At 40.9% G+C, this 24,240-nt stretch overlaps 2 protein-coding genes and 2 non-coding genes across 10 annotated transcripts in view; 1 reads left to right on the top strand and 3 right to left on the bottom strand.

Moving 5' to 3' along the window:
* Positions 1-65: 65 nt before the first annotated feature.
* On the bottom strand, positions 66-2,280 carry LOC122675768 (nucleosome assembly protein 1-like 1). Of its 2 annotated transcripts, none has more exons than XM_043874843.1 (2): positions 898-2,279; positions 66-211 (listed from the first exon to the last, which is right to left on the bottom strand). In XM_043874843.1, the coding sequence occupies exon 1, from the start codon at positions 2,107-2,109 to the stop codon at positions 934-936; it is 1,176 nt and encodes a 391-aa protein (XP_043730778.1). In that variant the 5' UTR covers positions 2,110-2,279; the 3' UTR covers positions 66-211; positions 898-933. The 2 variants fall into 2 exon arrangements, with proteins under 2 accessions (XP_043730778.1, XP_043730779.1); XM_043874844.1 differs by having other exon boundaries at positions 78-211; positions 926-2,280.
* A 2,556-nt stretch (positions 2,281-4,836) lies between these two features.
* On the bottom strand, positions 4,837-4,960 carry LOC122676243. The gene has a single exon (XR_006335516.1). It is a non-coding gene; the product is annotated as a small nucleolar RNA SNORA63 (small nucleolar RNA).
* Positions 4,961-5,296: 336 nt separating this feature from the next.
* Positions 5,297-5,471, bottom strand: LOC122676283. Its single transcript, XR_006335551.1, has one exon. It is a non-coding gene; the product is annotated as a small nucleolar RNA SNORA81 (small nucleolar RNA).
* A 10,325-nt stretch (positions 5,472-15,796) lies between these two features.
* MCF2L2 (MCF.2 cell line derived transforming sequence-like 2) overlaps positions 15,797-24,240 on the top strand; it is a 269,485-nt gene continuing 261,041 nt past the window's right edge. For 3 of the 6 annotated variants that reach the window (XR_006335262.1, XM_043874175.1, XM_043874173.1), the window contains exon 1: positions 15,797-16,426. Coding sequence is in view for 5 of the 6 variants with exons in the window: in XM_043874175.1 (XP_043730110.1) it covers positions 16,351-16,426 (76 nt within the window). In the remaining variant the exon portion in view is untranslated. The remainder of the gene's footprint in view (positions 16,427-24,240) is intronic. The other 3 variants (XM_043874177.1, XM_043874176.1, XM_043874174.1) reach the window with 2 other exon arrangements.

Below are 24,240 nucleotides of genomic sequence, written 5' to 3'. Positions count from 1 at the left end.
TACTATAGACTGCTGTTTTATCCTTTTCCTTTGGAAATATGGATTATAGCAAGAGGTACAAATCTTTTTTTTTTTTTTTTTTTAATTATATGACATTTTTATTTTAGGCTGCAAAAACAAAAATGAGCAAACAAACAAACAAACAAAAAACTTGAAATAGGCTTGTCAAATGATGTAAATTCATCCTTTCCAGGAAAGCAGAAGGTAGATCCTACCACAAAGAAAAGATGCTTAGTTAATGGAGGTTAAATTTTAGAAGTACAATTAAAAATAATGAGGCATAACTTCTGAAAATACTAGGTTTTATTCACCTCCCTATGATAACCAACAACCACACTATTAGTTAATAAGCTTTTCTTATAGTAACTAATGTCACCTGACATACAAAAACCTGTTAATCTAAATTATCAGGTGTAGTCTTACTGGAAATTCTTAACCATATACTTTACTTGACAAGTTTTGCTTTTTAAATGATGAATTGTCTTAATGTAAGTCATTGTATTTCTGTAACAAAGTAATGAAAGGCACAGCTCTTGCAAGCAAACTTAAACCCATTCAACCAGCTGAAAAAAATACTTTGGTTCTTCAGGAAAAAAACTTAGCAAGACAAAAAAATCTAGTTCATTTCACAGTTCTGTTCATTTTCATAGCTTTAATCTAACAGTTACACGATAAAAATACTCCAAGAAGAACCAAACTATATAGCAACGGACGAACATGCGTGAGAGATTCTGTGCATTCGATGCAGCTGGCAGAAAAACTAGTTAAAATGTTAAGTAGAACAAATTTGGTCTTTAAAATATCAGTTCCTTTCCTTTAAAAAAAACTTCTGAGTCTACCAAGAAAATACAAAAACATAAGGCTGTAAGTAAATAAGAGTTGTGTTTAGGCTATTACAGTGCAGGTTATCCTCAAGGCCACATACATCCTGCTTCACTGCTGCTTGCACTCTGCTGGGTTTTGATCCTTCTTTGGGTCATAGTCTGGATCATCTTCCTCATCTCCTTCTTCTTCCCCTTCCTCATCCGCTTCTTCACCTTCTTCATCATAATCATCGTCATCATCTTCAATAGCTTCTCCAGTGAAGTATAACACTGATCTTGGGATTATACGCTCACGTAAAAAGTGACCAATTTCAAAGTCTGCAGCGAGGATGGCTTCGGAATCATCATCCAGATCTCCACTCTCAGGAACTTCAGGAGGGGCAAAAAAGTTAAAGAAAGAGTCATTAGAGACTGTCTTGGTCACAGTGCGAACTGTCCCACGCCCCTTGTGTTTCTGCTTCTTCTTAATCGTTTTCAAAGTGACATTCTTCCCTTTTTTCCAATCTATCTGGCACCCTGTACAACCCATAATTTCTGGTCCGTCAAAAGAAAAGGGATCAGCATCATCTGGTTCTGACCTCATCCTATATGTCTTTGTCAACACTTCATTTGTGAAATATTCATTGGGTTCAAAGTGAAATTCTAAGACAAAACTCATAGGTTGACCAGCATCTGAGAACTTCACTTTAATATCTTTCAAGTGCTTCAGAATAGGTTCATCATGTTCCTGAACCATATCACTGAGCAAGTCAACATTCTTAAAAACAGTCAACCAAAACTCAGGAATTCCCTTGGGATCTTCTTTTTCTTCATCCTTTTTCTCATCTTCAATCTTGGCCTTTTCTTTTAGCTCCTCCGAAATTTCATCTTCCTCATCTGGTTTCCATTCACATTCTTCTTCTGTAGGTTCATAAATGGCATTAATGATCTCAAATCGCTTATCAAACAGAGGCTGATAAAGAACAGCATACTTTCTTTCAAGATCATGAACTTCCTCATAGAATTTGGCTTCTATCTGTGCACATTTAACTTGAAGGTTTTTTAGGGCATTCACTCGTCTTTTAACTACCCTAGGCAAGCTTTCAATGTATCCTGTTGGTGTTTCTACCAGACCATCAAGTCTTTCTTGAAGGGCTGCAAGAATCTGAGGATTTTGCATCATCTGAACAGTCAGCTGACGCGCTTTGATTTTTGTTTCTTCACCAGTCTCTTCTTCTTCTACTTCTTCAACATCATCCAAATCTTGATCAAGTTCAGCCTGTTCTTTGTTGTCGATGTCTGCCATGTTGTACAAATGCCAAATATTTTCAAAAATGACAGATTTCGTTTTCCAGCTCAGCTCTCCGGTGGCGAGCGCGGGGAGCCGGGTGGCCCGAGCTGCGCAGGCAGTGACTCAGGGCGGCGGCGGGAGGAGCAGGAGGCGGCGCCGCGAGCAGATGGCGCTAAAAAAGCACAAATCTTTAAAAAATAAGGACCAAACAACTTCAGAGAAAAAAATACTTCACTGTAATTTATTGAACATTCAATAAACATTCAACTAACTGCTAATAAAATGCCTTGCTGAAAAAAATGATACCAAACAAAATAAATTTAAGTATTTTCTTAGAAAATCATTTTAAAGTTAGCTCTATTCAGTTAGTGACTAATACAATAAAGGCAGACAAACTTTATAATTAGCTGCTTTTATATCTTTCGGTCCATATTATTAAATGATGGCAAATACTCAATACAACCATGTGTAGAGAACTAGGTAACAAGAGGATAAAACCAATGACTACCCTCACATGAAATCATGTCTGAAGTTGCTTTGCTATCAAAATCTGTATTTTTAATCTGTTGTGAGCACTCAGACAAGCTCCACATATCCCCAAAAGAAACACAGTGCACAATGTGATTGCCTATTCAGCAACAGCAAGCACTACATTCATAACCATTTCATTCCAGGAATTAAATTAGGTCAGCCACAGTCTTTGGCATTTCCTCCACCATGGTGTGGTAGAAAGTCTCAGTGTCACAAAGAATCTTCTTGTCTTCTTCAATGTTTATGGCCACAGTTTTCCTCCCAAACTGACTCCCGCTTCCACTTCTGAACAAAAGAAAAATTATTCACCAGAATATCAGTTATCAAGAATTACATGAAGTACAAATGATATGAAGTACTTGTTAACCACCAGTGGCTGTTTCTTTGCCAAGATTATACTTGGAGGGCTTCTAATCAGAGCACTAGATGCTAATCACAAAATCTAGAGAAAAAGAAAATATTACTTTTGTGGTTGTTCTAAAAGATTCATCTGGCTGCAAGATCAGATTCTATCAGGCAGCCTGAGTGTTATTACTTATAAAGCAGACCACAGAATTGTGCTTGGGGTAGTGAAATTAAAGCCTGTGCCAAAGTGAGCCAAGAGCAGGTGTTAGCCTGGGACAGACGTAAATACCAGACGAAACAAAAGGAACAGGTGTGCGATCCATTTTGACACACTTTTAGAACTAAAAATTGAAAATATAAATTCTGGAATGTTAACTATTGCTTAGGACTATTCTGTCCAAGGCAATAACCACTAGCTACATGTGGTTATTTAAATTAAAACTAAATAAAATAGAAAATGTAACCCCCAGTTGCATTAACTGTATTTCAGTAGACACACGTGGCCTGTCACCACTGTGTTGGGCAGCATGTATATAGAACATTTCCCTCACTACAGAAAGTTCTACTGGACAGACTTGGTTCAGGACTTAAAACTTTTTCCGTGTGGGGGGAACCTCTAAAAAATTTGTATGGTAACCCATATTTATCGCTGATTTCTGCTCAGGTCACCCCATACACTGTAACACTATTGACTGTATCACTGTATCACTAATTACTGCCACAGCTCTCTACTAAAACAGATGACAGACCCAATCAAAAATGTCTTGGCTGGAACAACTTAAAATATCAAATAACCAGGACAAGAGGAAAACAAATAGGAAAACACTGACTTGCTCTTTATCCAAACAACATGCTGTTGCACTTAAGAGTCTGTGTCCTAAATCAGGCTGATACCATTTCTGAGCATCACCTCATCATCTATTCTTACCAACTACTACTATGTTTTTTGACAAAGTTATTTTTATATTAGTAACAAGACATACTTCAATTTATTTAAGTGATAAAGCTACTATAACTAAGCCTGGGTCAACATAAATTGCTACCAGAAAATGCCAAGAAAAATCTCAATTATACAGGAAATCATCAAGAATGCACAAGATATGAGAAACATGACCAAAAAGAAAAAAGACTTGTGTATAAGTTAAGAAAGACAACCAGATCTAATAGCATTAGTGATGTCCCCTTTGAATATAAACTATATAAAGTCCAAAATCTGAACTACATTTCACATTGTTTTCCCACTGTGTTCTGATTAATCACAAATCTTTCTAAGGACAATTTAAATACCACTTTTCATCAACACATTTCCTGATTCATTTACCTGATTTTCAAGGTTGTCTGGCTGACAAAATCATACTTGAAAAAACAATACATGATTTATTTTTCCAGAATAAAAGCAAGTAATTCAGTGAAGATGACAAATACTCAACTAAGAATACAATTTTCACAAGAAGTGGGCAGATCGTAGTTCATAACCATGAACATTAGTTGTACATAAAAACATGAGCCTGAGATATGATAATATATTCAAACTCTAATTCAAAAGCAACTTCTATACAATCTTTCAGGACACAAAATTGTAATGAATTCCTATAAATCACACCGCTATCTGTGGAGTATGGTCTTTATATCCCTACATTGCTTGAGCTGACAAAGACAATGAAAAATCTTTCCCTCAAAATCAACTTTTAGTATAAATAACATAATGAAATTAAATACCAGTAAGTCAGTATCAAAATGTGGTTTGTACCTTATCAAGGAGTTCCCTCTTGGTAATGCCTCTTTCTTTCTGTCAGCACCTGAAAAATATTAATAAGCCTTAACTCTCAGGAGTCATTTGTTGAGTCAGGGTTTAAATTAGTAAATGTGTATGAAACCATGCATCCCTGGGTGCTACAGCAGACAGGACTTGAAAGGAAACAGTCTTATTTTGAGCAGGGGGCAAAGACAATGCAGCACTTCTCAGCTACGTTGTAATTAGATCCTGCTTCAGTTTTTTAAGGAAATAATGAGATATTAACAGTGTCTTAAGTAGCAATACCAGGGAAGAACAGATCCTGCCACATAAGAGACTGAAATCCTGACATGCGTTTTCTCAGATCCAGTCTACCCTTTGCCTTGAGTCCTTAAAAAGAACAGCCTGTGTACTGGCTGGTCCCTCATATGTCATAGACAGCATACAATTCCTTCCTTACAGTATTTCAGAGAGGAAAATGTTAATTCAGATCAGAGTCAGAATAAAAAGCCATTTGACTTCTCACTCTTACTCCTACCATTGGATGGAACCCATTAGAAATTCATTCTTTTAATTCTGTCAAAATACTGATATTACTGTACCAAATTTTAGAACAAAATACCCTGGAGTTAGTTACTTGCAGTTTTTCTACTATCTGGTACGGTTGTTTTTCTCCTTGTGTTTACTCTGTTAACTTTATTACAAGCACTAAGACACTGCAGATACTAGTTACTGCAATTTTAGCACAGAGCTTAAATAAGAAGGTAAAAAAAAAATCCTGGCTATAATTTTTATGTACATTAATTAGAAAAACATTACTCGATTTCAAAATTATTATAAGATACAATAATATATACCTTTCAAAGATCAGCTCATTCTTCACTAGAATTGGAAATGGATCCCTCAGGAACTTTTTGAGGACTTTAGCATATTGATTGGCATTAAGGCAGAAAGGGACACAACCTTCAAAAAGAGACAATGATGAATTATGATGACGTATCAACTATAACAGTTTTCATAATAATACTTAGAGGAATAATGTTTGAGACCAAGCGTCCCTGTCTTACTACAGAACTGAGTGAGACAGAGATTGTAGGAAACAATTGCTTTTGGCAGGGGAAAGGACAATATAGCACATCACAGCTATATTGCAACAGTTATTCCAACCTGCCCTCTGCAAAAAATCACATGCACACCTGAGTCCTTGTATTCGATTTCCGGTAAAACTCATGGATTTGACCTTTAATCCTTTGGCTCAATATTTTTTATCAGCTTCATCCAAAATAAGCATCTTGGTCCATTTGGGAAAGTGAAAAAAAGTTTTACTTAAAGAGTGGGTTGTGCATAGAGACTTCCTTCCAGAGACCACAGTACAGAAGGAGCGGGGAGGGAAGAAGAAGTTTACATGAAGAAATCTGACAAACTATCTCAGCCACATGATCAAGGTCAACACCAATAGTAAAACCCTTTGATAGAATGAAATGAAAATGGTATTTTACCTGTGTGGTCTTCCTCCTCAAGACCCCCTAACTACAGTCTAACCTTGAGAAAAACATCAGACAAATTCCAATACAAGTGCATCCTACTAACTATCTGACCAGTGCTTCTCAAAATGGTGAAGGTCACACACACACAGACAAAATGGTGGGGGGAGAGGAATTTGAATAACTGTTACAGGCAAGAAGAGCTTAAGGAAACATATTAAATGTCACATGGTATCCTGAACAGGATCCTGGAACAGAAAAAGGACACTAGGTGAAAACTAAGGAAGCCTGAATAGATTCTGGACTTTAATTAATAATGTGTCAATGATGGTTCATTAATTTTAACAAATGCCAAACTAATATAAGTTGTTGTAACAATATAGGAACCTGGAAACTCTCATCCCAATTTTCCTGTAAACTTAAAACAAAAAAATAAAGCCTATTAAAGAAAAGTCTTAGTATCATCTCTAGATATTCATGCATGGCTTAAACAATTAGGATAATTATTTTCCTTCCCATACCCTAAATATCACTGGTTTAAAAATGCCCTAGGAAAAATATGCCAATACAAAGATATCCTCTATATCAAATGTTCTGCCTGGAGTACCAGGGATGTTGTGTGTTGCCTCTTCCATCAGCTTGCAGTTTTTGCATTTTATTTTGAACACTTGTTCCATACAACGCAGGCATGACGAGCTGCTCCCAGGTAGTATCCAAGCGCTAGAAGTATCTTTTGGACCTAAAAGTCAAAAGCTTAAATTATTATGTTTTGCAAATAAAGCCTCCAACACATGACTTTCAAAGTACATGGCTAAATGTTAAACTGTTTATATTTAGTTTAAAATTCTGGTCTGCAAACAGTTTTTATGCAGCACAATGTAGAATCACTTCCAAGCTTACAAGGCAGACAAATCAAACTGCTTCAAGATAAAATCCTTTTAAGCATCTCATTTTTAATTTTAGATTTTTGTGCCCTTTCAAACTTGGGATCCTCAGTTCCCTACATATATCAGCTAAATAATTAAAGAACCCAAACAAACATTTTCTACATTATTCTTTTATGTACAAGACACATAAGTAGGGAAACAAGCTCTATATTTATAGATCCATGGCAAATTGTTCTGATATGTATTCACTGATTATCAGCCACTTCAAAAATAAGTATCTTTCCAATAGGAAACTTATACAGCCTTGAGTTTTTTTCCCCATTGTTTTTTAATTGGCAGACTTGATTTTAATAAAGCCTATAGCTTTGTTAAGAAAAGCTTTATTTTAGAGCTAATATAGCAATAAGCTTTGAAAACAGATAGCAAGCAACAGATGTATCACAAGTGACAAAGATTTCTAATTACAGAGACCGCAGTTTTCATGTTGCAAAATTGCATTTAAACTTAACAACAATAACAAAAAGGGCATAGATCCTGTCTCCCATAAAAGAAAGAAAGCTTTAATTTCTTGGTCTGCTGAAAGCCCAGGTGAAGTGGACTACTATGAATTTATTTTATTACAAGTCTTTCCAGTGTGCAAATTTCTGTAGCCCTTTGAGGAGGTTTGCTACAGGCACAAAGAATACAAATGGTTGGATTCATCCCTGGTTGAAGCTTTCTCTGGTGGGTGACAGCTCATAATAATTGATAGCATTAATAAACCTTGGGGATGGTGGAACAGGTTTTTGGTAGTTATGATTTTAGAGATAAACCAAGGCTCAGAAATGTTAAATGACTTGTTTACTATCACTCAGGTAACAGTCAATAGTTGCTAAGATTAGACCTTTAATTTTCATAATTCCTCGTTCTCTTCAAGGTGGTGGAAAGGTTTTTCTGGAGAAAAACTGGGAAAAGTTCACAAGAGGAATTTTAGAGAATAGTTTGTAAGTGAACTATGTTAACACTGTAAACACTAAGGAAATAAAAAGAAATATAAAACTCCTACAAAGCTTGACATTTGGTTTTTAAAACATACTAAGCCTACCTCACCATAAACAGCCACTGACCATAAACCTATTTTTTGGCTTTATTTCTCACCCTATAGTCATTTTCTTTCCCTTGGAGAGTGCTAATGTTTCTTCCTGTTTATAACACAATGAATATTAAAGCATGTAAGGTTATACATAGGGAACAATTTCTGAGACTAAAATATAAATTTTTATTATATTAGCCTGGCTTACAGATTTGTGATTTGGTAAAATTGGTATATTATGGTCTAAAATATCTGCTTTAGCTATTATTGAATAGTATGTTTCTTTGCACTGAAACTCACAGTATTCATTATATTCTTAATTACTCATCTTTTTTCAACTTAAAACTAAAATTAAAATACTTATTATCTATAATTTATGCCAAAAATTCACATTCACTAAAAGTTAAAGTGTAATGGTTAATCATAGATAAAATTAATAAATTTCAATGTCCAAGGCACTTCACAAGAATTTAATACAACAATCCTATTAAGTGGATACAATTATTATCATTTCTACTTTAAAGAAGAGGAGACGGAGGCCCAGAAAGATTATGTAACTTGCCTACTGCCATCAAAGTGTGAAATCTAGGTTTTGAACACAGGTGTGTTTCATTCCAGAATACCCTTCACCGCCTTAATCATTACCTATGCAATGATGTATGGCTCTCTTGCATGAATATAACCTTATCCACTGATATCAAAGTCAAATGATGGGCCATTGTGACTTAATACATATATAATAAACTTTCATCATTACACAGTAAGTCAATATTCCTTGACAATTTAATACAGTCTCTTCCCTTAAATATAAGGTAAATGCCACAGCAAAGAACCTAAATATAAAACAACTTTCCAGGCCCTCTGAAAGATAAATTTGCTTTTGTTATGTTCATTCTAACAATTAAAAGAGCTCTCCTGGACTCTTTCTTTGAAATGCACATCTGAGAGGGCCAGCAGAACTGAAATGGCTTTTAAAGTGTTCTGGCCGCATTACTTACTAGTTGCATAATCTTGTGTTAGACCTTTTGGGCTTCATCAGAACACGGATTATAATACTCCCTATATAGGGAGTGCTAAGAAAGGACACTGTAAATGGTTAGGAAGTTGTATAAATGTTATTCTTGCTTAGGATTGGATTATCCTTGCTTGGCCAGATAAAAAACAGGACGCCCAGTTAAGCTTCAGACAATTTACAAATACTGTTTTATATTTTTACTTTGACTTGATATCGGAGACATTTACAATAAAAATTGTGTTATCTGAAATTTAAATTTTAACTAGCATCTTGTATTTTTATCGCTAACTCTGTCAACCCTATTCTTGCCCCCATAGGTAGGAGGGCCTGGAGGATGGTAGGCCCAGTTCCATTCCCCCTACTCCTACCCCTAACGGGAGAAACTAAGGCAAAGGGCAGGTTGAAGAGTGAATCTAGAGAAGGGGAAGAAAGGGGAGGGCTGGGAGGAGGAGGACTTCTCACGGGTGGGGCTGAAAGCAGAATCCGCTGACAAGCAGATTCTACCGAGCCTCCCGAACCCCCGAAACTCGCACCGCTCAGGCGGGCCAACACCCCACGCCCCCATCCCTGGGCAGGAACACAGCCGCCTTTCCACCCACCGTTGCCTGGGCGGCAGCAGCAGCAGCAGCGGGCTCTGGACTAGCTGCCACAGTTCCTCTCAGTCGCCATCAGCAGCACCGACACCACAGAGGCCGCCGCCCTGTCCCTGGAGCCCGGACGCTTGTTGATGTGCAACTGCGTCTCGGATGTGACCCAAATCGTCCCTCCAGACGGTTTAGAAGTCTCTTGTCCTCCGCTGGCCACCGTCCAGTCTGGTCCAAGAAGTAGGCCAATCCGAGCGAGGCATTCGGGAGGGGGCGTCACCGCTAAAACCAATCAAAGAAGAGAGCAGAGCTGCAGTGCTGGAGATGGCTGCGTGCCCGTGGGGGTCGCTGCTTCGTTCGTTCCTTCGGGTGGGATCCAACTAGGGTAGGGCCTGCTTTTCTCAGACCTTTTAGGCTACCTGAGTGCCCCATGGATATTTCTTTCTGTGGTTTATGGGGTTCTTTTTCTCTCATGGGCTTCAGGGCGAAGAGCCCTTACAGGACTCTTAATCTTATAGAGTTTTCTGAGGGGAAGAAGAAAGGGGGAGTGTCCTGATTTAAAAGGGTGTGGGGTATGAAAAATACAACATTTTATAATGTTTCCCCAAATGTGAAAAACATGTATTTAAAACAAATCCTCCTCTTAATCGTCTCAAAATTGAAATTACAGAATTTTAAGATAAACTTGTTTTTTCTGTAATGTCACATTTAAAAAATTGAGATATAATTGACACATAGCTTTGTATAAGTTTAAGTTGTACAACCTATTGATTTGATACCTTTATGTATTGCAATATGATTACTGTTGTAGGATTAGCCAACACCTCTTTCATGTCACATAATTATGATTTCTTTTTTGATGGGACATTTAAGATCTACTCTCCTAGCAACTTTGAAGTACATGATACAGTATTGTTGATTATAATCACTAATGCAGTGCATTAGATCTCTAGAACTTACTAGTCTTCTAGTTGCAAGTTGGTAGACTATTTTTACAGCAATAATGAGTATAAGATAGAGCTTAACCCTTCCCCCCACTTACAAAAATCAGGTTATACTCTTACTATTGAGATTTAAGAGTTCTTGTATTTTAACAGTCCTTTTTTTTAAAGAGTTCTTTGTATGGTTTAGATAATAGCCCCCCCCCCTTTTTTTAACAGAGTTATATTTTTCATACATATTTTCTATCAACCCATAACTTCTCCTTTTATTCTCTTAATAGTATCTTTCACACAGCAGAAAAGCTTCATTTTAATGAAGTCTATCTTATCAAGTTTTTCTTTCATGGTACATACCTTTGGTATTGTACCTAGAAAGTCTTCACCAAATCCTGGGTTATCTAGATTTTCTCCTATGTTATGTTGTTGTTTGTTGTTCATTTGCTAAGTCATGTCCGACTCTTTGCAGTCCCATGGACTGCAGTACACCTGGCTTCCCTGACCTTCACCATCTCCTGGAGTTAGCTCAAACTCATGTCCACTGAGTCGGTGATGCTATCCAACCATCTCATCCTCTGCTGCCCGCTTCTCCTGCACTCAGTCTTTCCCAGCATCAGCGTCTTTTCCAATGAGTCGGGTCTTTGAATCAGGTGGCCAAAGTATTGGAGCTCCAGTTTCAGCATCAGCCATTTCAATGAATATTCAGGGTTGATTTCCTTTCAGATTTACTAGTTTGATTTCCTTGCTGTCCAGGGGACTCTCAAATGTCTTCTCCAGCACCACAATTTGAAACCATCAATTCTTTGGTGCTGAGCCTTTTTTATGGTCAACTCTCATATTCGTATATGACTACTGGTATGACTACCGTACATAGCTGTGACTATACGGACCTTAGTTGGCAAAGTGATGTCTCTGCTTTTTAATACACTGTCTAGGTTTGTCATAGCTTTCCTTCCAAGGAGCAAGCATCTTTGAATTTCATGGCTGTTGTCACCATCCACAGTAATTTGGGAACCCAAGAAAATAAAATCTGCCACTGTTTCCACTTTCCCCCCTTCTATTTGTCATTAAGTGATGGGACGGGATGCCATGATCTTAATTTTTTGAACATTGAGTTTTAAGCCAGCTTTCTCACTGTCCTCTTTCACCTTCATCAAGAGGCTCTTTATTTCCTCTTCAATTTCTGCCATTAGAGTGGTATCATCTGCATATCTGAGGTTGTTGATATTTCTCCTAGCACTCTTGATTCCAGCTTGTCATTCATCCAACCTGGCATTTTGCACAATATACTCTGCATAGAAGTTAAATGAGTAGGGTGATAATATACAGCTTTGGTGTACTCCTTTCCCAATTTTGAACCAGGCTGTTGTTCCATGTCCAGTTCTAACTGTTGCTTCTTGACCTGCATACAGGTTTCTCAGGAAACAAGTAAGGTGGTCTGGTATTCCCATCTTTAGGAATTTTCCACAGTTTGTTGTGATCCACATAGTCAACGAAGCAGAAGTACATGTTTTTCTGGAATTCCCTTGCTTTCTCTATGGCCCAGTGAATGTTGCCAATTTGATCTCTGGTTTCTCTGTCTTTTCTAAATCCAGCTTGTACATCTGGAAGTTCTCAGTACATGTACTGTTGAAGGCTAGCTTGAAGGATTTTGAACTTTACCTTGCTAGCATGTGAAATGAGTGCAGATACATGGTAGTTTGAACATTCTTTGGCATTGCCCTTCTTTGGGATTGGAATGAAAACTGTTATGGGAATTTTATTGTTTGGTGTTTTACATTTAGGTCAGTGATTCATTTTGAGTTAATTTTCTGAGGGGAAAAAATTGTTCCATACAACAATTGTTTTCATTTTGTTTTAATTATGTATATTTATGTCTGCTGTATCATGAGGTAAAATTTATATCATGCTATGGTTTGTAGTCTAAGAAGTTTGAAGAGCTTTGCTGTAGTCAGTGGTGCTCACTGTGGACCAGCAGCATCAGCAATCCTGGGTATGTGTTAGAAATGCACATTCTCAGATCTTATCCCACACTACTGAATCAGAATCCCTGGAGGCAAGGACTAGGAGTTTGTATTTTTAAAAAATTCATCTATATTTCCAGGTGATTCTGCTAGTTTGAGAACCACTGATTTAGACTAAACCAGGTACCTCACCTCACTTGTGGCACCTCCTTTGACTTTCTCTTCATTGCCAGAGGCATTGCTGACAATCCACCAAAAGGGAGGTAGAATCTACTTTGGTAGTGCTTGGAGGATGATTTGTCTTCTAAGCTCAGGCAAATCCTTACCTGAAAGCAGAGAATGGTCTAGATTCATATGTTTAGTGATACACACTTTGGTTCTTATACCAACAGCATCTACAAAATGAGACCAAAGCCATACAGGGTTACTGTGGGGCTTAAATGATGTTTGTGAAATGCCTGCCATCATACCAGGTGGCACAGAGCAGTCATTTACTATATGGTGGTGATAGCTGCTGTAATTGACACTGCCTATCACAACTGGTAAAGAATCCTCTTGCAATGCAGGAGATCCCAGTTTGATTCCTGGCTTGGGAATATTCCCCAGAGAAGGGATAGGCTACCTACTCCAGTATTCATGGGCTTCCCTGGTGACTCAGATGGTAAAGAATCTGCCTGCAATGCAGGAGACCTGGGCTTGACCCCTGGGTTGGGAAGATCCCTGGAGGAGGGCATGGCAACCCACTCCAGTGTTCTTGCCTGGAGAATCCCTATGGACAGAGGAGCCTGGTGGGCTACAGTTCATGGGATTGCAAAGAGTCAGATACGACTGAGCGACTAAGCACATCGCAACCTTCCGCATATAATTGATGTTCAATAGATGTGACTGATTATTAATTTGTTCAGTAGAGAGGAAGGCAGACTATTCTGACTTGCTCCTTGATTTTTCCATACATTTCTTGGAGCCCCTTTTTTTTTGGAGAGGGGGGTAAGAATACCAGAGTGGGTTGCCATTCCCTTCTCCAGAAGATCTTCCTGACCCAGGGATCGAACCCAGGTCTCCCCCTCTGTAGGTAGATGCTTTACCGTCTGAGCCACCAGGGAAATCATTAAAGCAATGTAATTTGTCAGCAACAAGAGATAAATCATAATTAGGATAGATAAAAAGAGGTACAGAATGGAGGAGGGCTGTGGAGGAGAGAAGACAGGAAGCCTGTCCATATTCACAAGAAAAATGGAGATAATGACTGTTTTCTTGAAGGAACAAGGAGATATGGGCTATTGAAAGCTATGCTCATTTCTGCTTAGTTATATGATTTCAGAACTGCAAAAGGGACCTTGGGGATCACAAACCTACTCCCTTATGGCCCAGGTAGAGTAGCTGAGGCCCCAGAGAGAGTGTGTGTTAAAGATGAGGGGACAGACTGAAGATAGTGAAGGTACAGATGTGAGAAGGAGAGCTACCTTCTGAGTGTGATTTCTTTCTTTCCTTTTTCTTTCTTTTTTCTCTCATTCCTATTCATAAGCTTCTCCTTACTCTTCCCTTCTCGCTTCCCTTCCATCTGTGATTAAGAACCTGACTTAACCCAAGAAGCTGAGGTCACTGAATCTGCAAATTTTAGAAAGTCCCACATTATCAGTCTCCTCAGCAATATGTTGCTTTCTAGGGACCAGTTCACAGTTGGCTCTGACTGGGCACCGGATACTACTACTACCAACAGGAAAGACTTCATCTGGTTCCTCAAAACTACTTGTCATCCTTGAAGAGCCAGAAACTACTGTGGAAACACAACCCAAAGCTATATTACTCCTTTGGGTCTTTAACCCCTCTCTGAATTTCTTGCAAGGGGTTGCTATGAAAATGGTTGCTCTACTTGTGCAGGCAAAGTGCAAACAGCCCAGTCATAGGAGGGAAGAACCTCTGCACAAATTTCACTTTGAAGGTGGCTTAATACCATCTCTTAACCACAGCCCACAACTGTTAGCAGAAAGCATTGAAGAACATCTCCAAACGCCAGGGTTGAGGGGCTATTCCTAGAAATTTCATCCAAGGTGTTTGGGGTTTGGCTTTTTACATAAAAAAGAGGAAACCTGAGCTCTCCAGAATTGGCTCAGAACCTGTGGGTGATCCTGGCACTCTCGCGACCGGGTCCCTCCTTTTAAGAATGGATTGGGGGGACAACCTGGCCAGATTTGCATTTGCTCAGGCTTTTCACGTGGGCTTCTTAATTCGGTTACTCCGTCTGTCAGGTAGTATCTGGAGCCACCTAATGAAGCCCTGCGACGGCATCTACCACTGGATAGTTGCGGAGCAGACGCTCCTGCGGCTGACAGGTAGGATTCGCAAGGACGCTGTGCCAGAGCCTTTCCTGGAGGGAGCGCTGGCGCGCCTGACTGTTGGCTGGTGCAGCGCTGGCGAGCTGCACAAAGGAAAAGGCCCACACGGTGGAGTCACTCGTACGTACCCACCTGCCGAGCCCAGCTGCAGCACAGCCCGCGCTCCCGGCTCCAAATGCGAGTGTGTCCAGTGGACGCTGATAACTGAACGAGACAACCCCTAACAGGGAGAAACAAACTCTAGCCACCCCTGGGTCCCCGGAGTCACGAGAGGGGACGGTCAACTGTACCTCATACAGCCCTTCTCCCAGAGCACCGGCGGGCGGCCGCAGAACTTCCTGCCAGTCCCTTTCTTGCCTGGGCTTCTCCACAGATACCAGGCGAGGGGGCGGGGTGTAGGGTGGGGGTGGGGTAGGGTGGGATACCAAACTGAAGTCGCTGTCTCCTCTCCCCGACAGCTGGAGGACAGATCTTGAATCGCCCCCAGTCTTAAGGGACGATTCAAGATAGGTTCCTAGTGGCTTAGACAGTAAGGAATCTGCCTGCAATGCAAGAGACCTGGGTTCCATCCTCCGATCAGGAAGATCCCCTGGAGAAGGAACTGGCAACCCACTCCAGTATTCTTTTCTGGAGAATGCTATGGACAGAGGAGCCTGGTGGCTTACAGTCCATGGGGTTGCAGAGTCGGACACCAATGAGCAACTAACACTTAGGGGAGCTGGCACATCATTCCCCTGAATAAGGACACGCGCGTGCGCACCTCTCCGGGAGCGTCGGGCACCGCCCCCCGGGCGGGGAAAGGTGCGCGCGGAGGCGGGAAGCTCTGCAACGCGCTGTGAGGCGGCGTAGGCGGGGCGGAGCACGCCTCCAGGTCCCTCAGCACCTCAGCTCTTCAGTTCTCCGCAACCGCCGAGTCCGCGCGCCTCTTGTGGGCTGACAGAGTATACTTCATCCCGACCCTCCCAGGAGGCAGAGCCAAAGATCGGACCTCAGATCCAGAAACCTATTCAACCCCCTCGACCCAGGAAGCCAGAAGCAGGGTTACGGCGAGACTGGGGCGACGTGCTCTTCTCTCCTTAGGAACTGCTACTTTTCTGTCTCCCAACGGCAGTCGTCGCGTTGGGAGAGCTGCTCAACCGATTCTTTAAATTTACCCCCTGCGGGGCGTGGCTGACGTCCTTTAGCCGCGCGGCGGTGGAGAGTTGGCCTTGACTGGGAGTGACTCTCGTTTGGTGCCTTAGGAGAGCAAGAGTGTGAGGGCCGAACTTCCTTTGGAGGAGATGCCTTTAAATAGTCATCCATAGCAGCGATAGAAACAGCTTTGTGTTGCTTTGTTTTGTTTATACCGAGTGGTTTTTCGGTGAAATGCTGTTTTGGTTAAAAGAAGAAATGGCCCCTCAGGAGTTCACACGGCGACTGGCCACAGTGATCACTCATGTCGGTAAATGACGCTTTTTTAAAAATCTTGCCTTTTATTAATGGAGGGTGGGGGCGTTGTCTGGGGCCTAGTCTCCCCCGACCCCTCACAGCAGCCCTAGGATGGCCTTGGGTGTGGACCTCGCTGCCTTGGGTGCTGCTCTGTAACGGGCATCTCTGGAGCGCAGCGCTCGCAGCCCTCGGGTCCGCCGCGTCTGGCGGGGCCGGGGTAGGCTGTGGGGCAGGTGTCTTCACCAGGCAATTGCCAAGTCTGTTGAACCCTACACCGAGGGCTCCCTGGAGGTTAGGATCTGTTACCCGCTGCTGACCGCGGGCAAGGGTGGCGAGTTGTGTCGTAATTGACGCGACTAGAAAGGAGAGGGAACAGGAGGAAGGGAGGCCGGTGCTTTCCAGCAGAAACTGCTGCCAAGACACTGGGGTACAGGGTGCCGAGGTGCGGGCCACAGTAGAGGGCCTCTGCGCCGTCCTGCTCCCTGGCCTGTCCCGTGGAAGTGCTGCCTGGAGGTGTCGCCCCATCCCTGGTGAAACCCACTCAGAAACCTCTGCAAGCTCCGGGAGACTGAGCAGTTTTAATCCTCTTCCATGAGTTAAAAAAGGGGAGCAAAACATGCATGCCTTCTTCCTGAAATAAGGGTTATGGTGGAAAGACAGGACATTGAGATGGTGGCAAGGTTAATTCTTTTTATCATTCTTCCCACCTCTGCGTCTTCCCTGGACCTCCTTAAATAGAAAACGCATTCAGGTTCAGATCTTTTGAATGTAGCTGACTAGAATTATCCTGATCATTTTCCCTGTTGCTCACTTCACTTTGAGGTCCTTCTGTGAATGCAAATCAGTTTTCATTGATAAAGTCAGTAAGTTTTCAATCTCATTGTTCCACCCATTTGTTAAAACTGCCTTCTTGGTATTTATGTGATAAATACTGCTTCAATTAGCTATCAGTGCTCTTTGAGCACCCTAGGTCAATGTATTTAGTACAATAATGATACATACATTATTCATACTTATGGAATGATACACATGTGGGGATGTACTTTGGAAAATGATTTATGGATACATGGGGAGGCTCAGTTTTGATGATTCAGTTTTAAAACTGTTTCTGGTGCCCAGTGTGGCCACTGAACTGGATTTTAAGACAAAAGGTCAGTAGAATTCTACCAGGAAAGACTGAATGTGAAATACTGCTGAAGGCAGGATAAAATAAAACAGAACTGCGAGTCTGAAATATACTGAATGCTGAGATGATTGTGCTAATACCAACAGGGAAAGAGCAGTGAACTGGGGGTACGACTGTCTGGATTTGAATCCTGCCCTAGAAAAGTCATTCAACTTCAGACTGGAAAATGGGAATTTTAATAATCCTTCCCACCCAGCTCAAAGTCTGCTTGTAAGATAATGTGGGTGAAAACACCATCTAACCTATGACTGTGTTATTGGTCCTATTCTTGGACCCTCTGCCACTAAAGATATTGGGCAGATCACTGGGCCTCTTTCAGGGTGAAGCTTCCCATCAGTTAAACGAGGAGGTAGATGTGGACAGTTATTCTCATCTGTTTCTCTGGATGTAGGATCTTCTTGAAGATATGGTAGGCAGTATATTCCTTGGCTGACACCAGGCTGCCTGTGGGGCCCAGACTATGGTGTTTTCTTCTCCACCTTGCTCCCTCCCTCTTTCCATAGTCAGCTCTATGTAGGATACAAACATCAATTTGTTGTAGTTTATGACCTCAAAGAACTTCTAATGACCCCTGGCATTTGTGTGCTTTGCAACATTCCGTCTCTTCCTGTGTAATCCCACAAACCTGTGAAGTAGGTGGGGTATACATTATCACTCCCATCTTACAGCAAAGAAATTGAGACTTAGGAGGGCCATCATTTAAGGTTTCAAGAGGTTAACCAGTGGCAGGCTTAGGACTAGAAGGTACTTTTCAGATGTTCTGTTTGAGGATCTTACTGAGGGGTTCTCCAACCCTGAAGCTACCCTGGCCTTCATGGAGAACTGAACTGTGTAGCTAGTAAAGCTTCTCTTAGATGAGATTGGCTCTATTTTTTTTTCCTTCTTCCATTTTTATTGGTATGTAATTAACATACAGCAAGCACTGTATAAGTTTGGGATGTATAATGATTTGACTTAAACACATCATGAAACTATTAACCACAATAAGTCTAATGAATATCCATCATCTCATTGAGATACAACATTGTGTGCTAAGTTGCTTCAGTCATGTCCGACTCTCTCCAGGGCTGCAGACTGTAGCCTGCCAGGCTCCTCTGTCCATGGGATTCTCTAGGCAAGAGTACTGGAGTGGGTTGCCATGGCCTCCTTCAGAGATGCAACATTAAAGAAATAGAAAAAACTTTTTTATTACTTGTCATGAGAACTCTTAGAATTTATTCTTTTAACAGCTTTCATATATAACATACAGCAACCTTAATTATATTTATCATGTTATACATTATATCCCTAGTACTTATTTATCTTATAACTGGAAGTTTATACTTTTTGACTCCCTTCATCCAGTTCCCATTTCCCCCTACCCTCTTCCTCTGGTAAACACAGATCTAATCTCTTTTTCTACAAGTTTGTGTTTTGAAGTATAGGATTGGTTCTGCATTTGACTTCGGGCATTTCCTTGGTGAGCAACCTGTGAGGGGGTGTGATCATGAGTTGGGCAAGGATTGAGAAGTGCTTGGAGCAAGATGTAGAACATTTCCTGGTCCTGTCCTACCCACTCAACTGGGCAATAGTGCTGTGCTTTCATATTAATTCAGCCATTTCTGCCTCTCAGTCATTTCCTCCTCTAGCTGGGGTTTCTGCTCTTTCCACAGTCCTTTAGATTTGACAGTTCAGGTCTGGGGCCTGATGATTCAGTTTCTGAAATATCTCATGAGTCTCTTTCCTCTGTCCATTCCCCCTGCTACCTGCCTGTGACCTGCTTCAGAATGTCATTTCCTCCTGACTAACCCTTGTGCAAGCCTCCTGCCTTTCTTGTGTTTGCCTCTAATCTATACCAGGAATAAAAACAACAGCAAAGCCACACACACACACACAGACACACACACACACACAGACACACACACACACACACACACACACACACACACACACACACACACACACACACACACCACTGTGTATTCTAGAACCTTTAATGATACCCATACATAGTCATTGTCTGTAGCCTGGAGTACAAGCTCTGTACTATTTGGCACCCTTCCTGTCTTACTCCCCAATACCTGATATTTCTACACCTATGGTTGCTTTACTCAGGCTCTTCTGTTCTTCACCTTTGTTCTACTATATTTTTCTATCCTGTTCCCACTTCTAAACTTTTGCTTCTGCTTTCCAACCACCTTCAGTGACCTCCTAATATGTTTATTCTCACACGAATAGCATACACCTTTCAGTCCTGAATCAATGTCGCCTTCTCTGATCCTGATATCAGGACATAGTGATTCCTGCTTTTTTTTTTTTTTTGATTCCTGCCTTTGAATTTGAAGTAGGTTTTGTTCTACCCACATGACACCTCTCATACTCTCCCTTGTATTATGGTTAGTTGGTTATTCATGTGCGTATCTCTGCTCCTAGACTCTTCATTACTTATCCATGTGGCCTAGACACTCACCTAACACAGGACTTCCCTTTAAGGAGGTACAGAATAAATGTTTACTGAATAAATGAGTGATTTGTTGTGCCTTGAACTGGACTTTGAGTACTTAGTAATGCCAGGCAATTTTTACACTTTTAAGAACAGCTTGGAAGTATTTGTAAATAACTCTTTGTTTCCTAAACCCGATTTTTCAGGTAGACATGAAGTCCTTCAAGTGTTCTTCATATGATGTGGTTCTCTGTGGGATCTCTTTCTTTGGATTTTGTTAGTTTGTCAGGGAACCTAATAAAAATATGCACTTCACATGTGAACAGTGTCCAAGTGTGTTTTTACCCATGTAGGGCACAAAAGAGGACCATCCTCTCACCTTTACTCTGGACTGTACAGTCACATTGGTCAGTTACAGAATTTCAGAATCAGAAGTGTTTTATGATTTTCTCCATCCCATCCCTTTCAAGTCTTTAATCTTCTCTGCAACTTTTACTGTACTGCTATTTATATGCAAAGGTGCTGCCTAGGAAATCATGAACTTTCTCTTAATGCATCTCACATTGCTCTAGAACTTTGAGAGACAGGGCACATGTGGTTAACACAGAGCTTCTATTCAGTGGAAACCCTTAGTCATCCAGCCGATCAGTGTTGGTAATGCCCCATGCAGGTTTCACATTTCTAATTCAGGTCACTCTCCACCTTGTCATCTCATATTAGAAGTAATTATTTTTACTTGACTTTATCATTGTTCTAAAATAATTTTATGTTTGTCCATGCCCAATTAAACTGTGACGCAGAAGGGACTATCCTTTGAGATATGCTTATATAATTGGAGATTGGATTGGTGGCTGTTTTAGTGATAAAAGCTGTAGGATTTTGATTTGTAACCCAGGTCGCTACGTTTAGGACACTACTGGCATTAGTAATAGGCAACCAGAAGAATACTAAACTAAGAAATTCAGCTCACAATTCTTTATTCTATACAATGGAATAGTGGCTGAATGCCTCAGATTATGTCTCAGCTAAAGTTGGTGCTGAGGGAAGAGTCTAATGAGCAGATCTGCTGTTCAGATGGGATTACCTGCTGTGAGGACAACTAGACATGCTGGAGTAGTGACTTCACCTATGCTAAAAGTGAATTAACTGGATCTGAGCCATTTTTCTGTTAAGCTCTCTAGACACTGTGCCTGGGGCTTATGGACTAAAACTGTTTGCACCCTAAAAAAAATAATTGACAACTAAATTGCAAAATAAAATTTAAGAAATGTGTTAATGCTCACAATAAAATAATATTTTCTTACATTAAAAGCAGTGCATATTTGGAATGCCACTGCTGGAATGCCAGTGTGAAGAACCCCATGGATCCATTTCCCAGTGATACATATGTAAAGTCTGGTGAAAACTGTAAAATAAATAACCTTTGAAAGTCTCTGGAAGTTGTACTAAGGGCATATAGAATATGAAAAAAAAAAAAAATAAAGTCAAGGAAATCTACTAAATCTTGGTAAAAACAGTGAGTATGTGGTACTTGAGCTGCGATCTGCTCCCTCTCAGCTCAGTATAAAGGAAGCTCCACTCTTGATTGGCTCGTGGCCAAGAAGACAGGGCTTCCTCTCCCCTCAGTTCTCAATGAAGAGATATAGTATTTCACCAGGAGGGGCAAGGTGTCAGCATTTCTTATATTCTCCAACTGTAGGTTGCAGAGGCTCAGTTCTTGGTGAGTGTGACTGAAAGGTTACGGTCTACTTTCCCACCCCGTCCTCACTCATAAGATGAAATCTCTAACCCACATGTGCCTTTCACCTGCTTTGCTTTGTACTCCAAGAAATGGTATGGACCTAACAGAAGCAGAAGATATTAAGAAGAAGTGGCAAGAATACATAGAATAACTATACAAAAAAGAGCTTCATGACCCAGATAACCATGATGGTGTATTCACTCACCTAGAGACCGACATCCTGGAATGCAATGTCAAGTGGGCCTTAGGAAGCATCACTATGAATAAAGCTAGTGGAGTGATGGAATTCCAGTTTAGCTATTTCAAATCCTAAAAGATGATGCTGTGAAAGTGCTGTACTCAGTATGCCAGCAAATCTGGAAAACTCAGCAGTGGTCATAGGACTGGAAAAGGCCAGTTTTCATTCCAATCCCAAAGAAATGGAATGTCAAAGAATGTTCAAACTACCACACAATTGCACTCATCTCACAGGCTAGCAAAGTAATGCTCAAAATTCTCCCAAGCGAGGCTTCAACAATACATGAACCGTGAACTTCCAGATGTTCAAGCTGGATTTAGAAAAGGCAGAAGAACCAGAGATGAAATTGCCAACATCTGCTGGATCATCGAAAAAGCAAGAGAGTTCCAGAAAAACATCTACTTTTGCTTTATTGACTATGCCAAAGCCTTTGACTGTGTGGATCACAAATAACTGTGGAAAATTCTTAAAGATGGGAATACCAGACCACCTGACCTGCCTCCTGAGAAACCTGTATTCAGGTTAAGAAGCAACAGTTAGAACTGGACATGGAACAGCAGACCGTTTTCAAATTGGGAAAGGAGTACATCAAGGCTGTGTATTGTCACCCTGCTTATTTAACTTATATGCAGAGTACATCATGCAAATGCTAGGCTGGAAGAAGCACAAGCTTCCGGAATCAAGATTGCTGGAAGAAATATCAATAACCTCAGATATGCAGATGACACCACCCTTATGGCAGAAACTGAAGAGGAACTAAAAAGCCTCTTGATGAAAGTGAAAGAGGAGAGTGAAAAAGTTGGCTTAAAGGTCAACATTCAGAAAACTAAGTTCATCGCATTTGGTCCCATCACTTCATGGGAAATAGATGGGGAAATAATTGAAATAGTGGCAGACTTTACTTTTTGGGCCTCCAAAATCACTGCAGATGGTGACTGCAGCTGTGAAATTAAAAGACGCTTGCTCCTTGGAAGAAAAGTTATGACCAACCTAAACAGCATATTAAAAAGCAGAGACACTACTTTGCCAACAAAGGTCCATGTAGTCAAAGCTATGGCTTTTCCAGTAGTCATGTATGGATGTGTAGTTGGACTATAAAGAAAGCTGAGGACCGAAGAATTGATGCTTTTGAACTGTGGTATTGGAGAAGATTCTTGAGAGTCCCTTGGACTGCAAGGAGATCCAACCTGTCAATCCTAAAGGGAATCAGTCCTGACTATTCATTGGAAGGGCCGATGCTGAAGCTGAAACTCCAATACTTTGGCCACCTGATGAGAAAAACCAACTCGTTGGAAAAGACCCTGATGCTGGGAAAGATTGAAGGTGGGAGGAGAAGGGGATAACAGAGGATGCTGGTTGGATGGCATCACTGATGCAATGAACATGAGTTTGAGTAAGTTCCAGGAGTTTGTGATAGACACGGAGGCCTGGCGTGCTGAAGTCCATGGGGTTGCAAAGAGTCTGACACAACTGAGCAACCGAACTGAACTGAACCCACGTGTTGGAGTCAAAGAACACCAAACCCTGATTGATCTTGCCCTAGCTCTCTTATAGGGTGGAGTTTTGACATGAGGAGGCATACTAAGAAGATCAGAAGCTTATGCCCTTGGCTCAGAGATTTTGCTCAAGGAGAGAGACGTTCCCTGAGAATAATGAGTACAAAGCCTTCCCCAAAGGAACTGACTTGAAACAGAGTGTGGGGGAAGCTGAAACTTAAAGACCCTCTTGAAAACAATGGAGAGTTTGGTGGTAGCAATTAAGAGGAGGCTAATAGCTCTATGAGAGCAGCAAGCTAAGCGATAGGCCAGCTTATTTACCAAGAGAACCAGCGAAAGAGATATTAAGATGTGCCTTCCTGAGGTCAGAACAAGCATCAAAGCCTCAAAAACTACCTCTGGCTAAATTTGATTGGGTCAGACTGTGGAGCATTTGACAAATCAGGGCATTGTTGTAAACATTAGAGCAGTCAGTGGGTGTCTAGTCCATTTGGACTGCTATAACAAAATATCACAGACTGGGTGTCAGGACCAGCCCAACAAGGAACCGACCTGAGGGAGCAATGCTGCAGAAGAATAAGGAAAAATAAGACTCAGAAATAAAGTGGGGGTCAGGGGGCTGATGCCATTCGCATGCAAAAGCCCAGATCCTAATCCTTGCATGCCTTTTATTGTTAACTTCTATTTCCTTATTCGTGTTCTAGAGATATCTGTTCTTTACAATCTCAGATCATAAGGGATAAA

Source organism: Cervus elaphus, chromosome 19 (genome assembly GCF_910594005.1).
Source record: "Cervus elaphus chromosome 19, mCerEla1.1, whole genome shotgun sequence".
In the NCBI taxonomy this organism is placed as follows: domain Eukaryota; kingdom Metazoa; phylum Chordata; class Mammalia; order Artiodactyla; family Cervidae; genus Cervus; species Cervus elaphus.
This window is presented reverse-complemented; position numbering and strand designations above follow the sequence as displayed.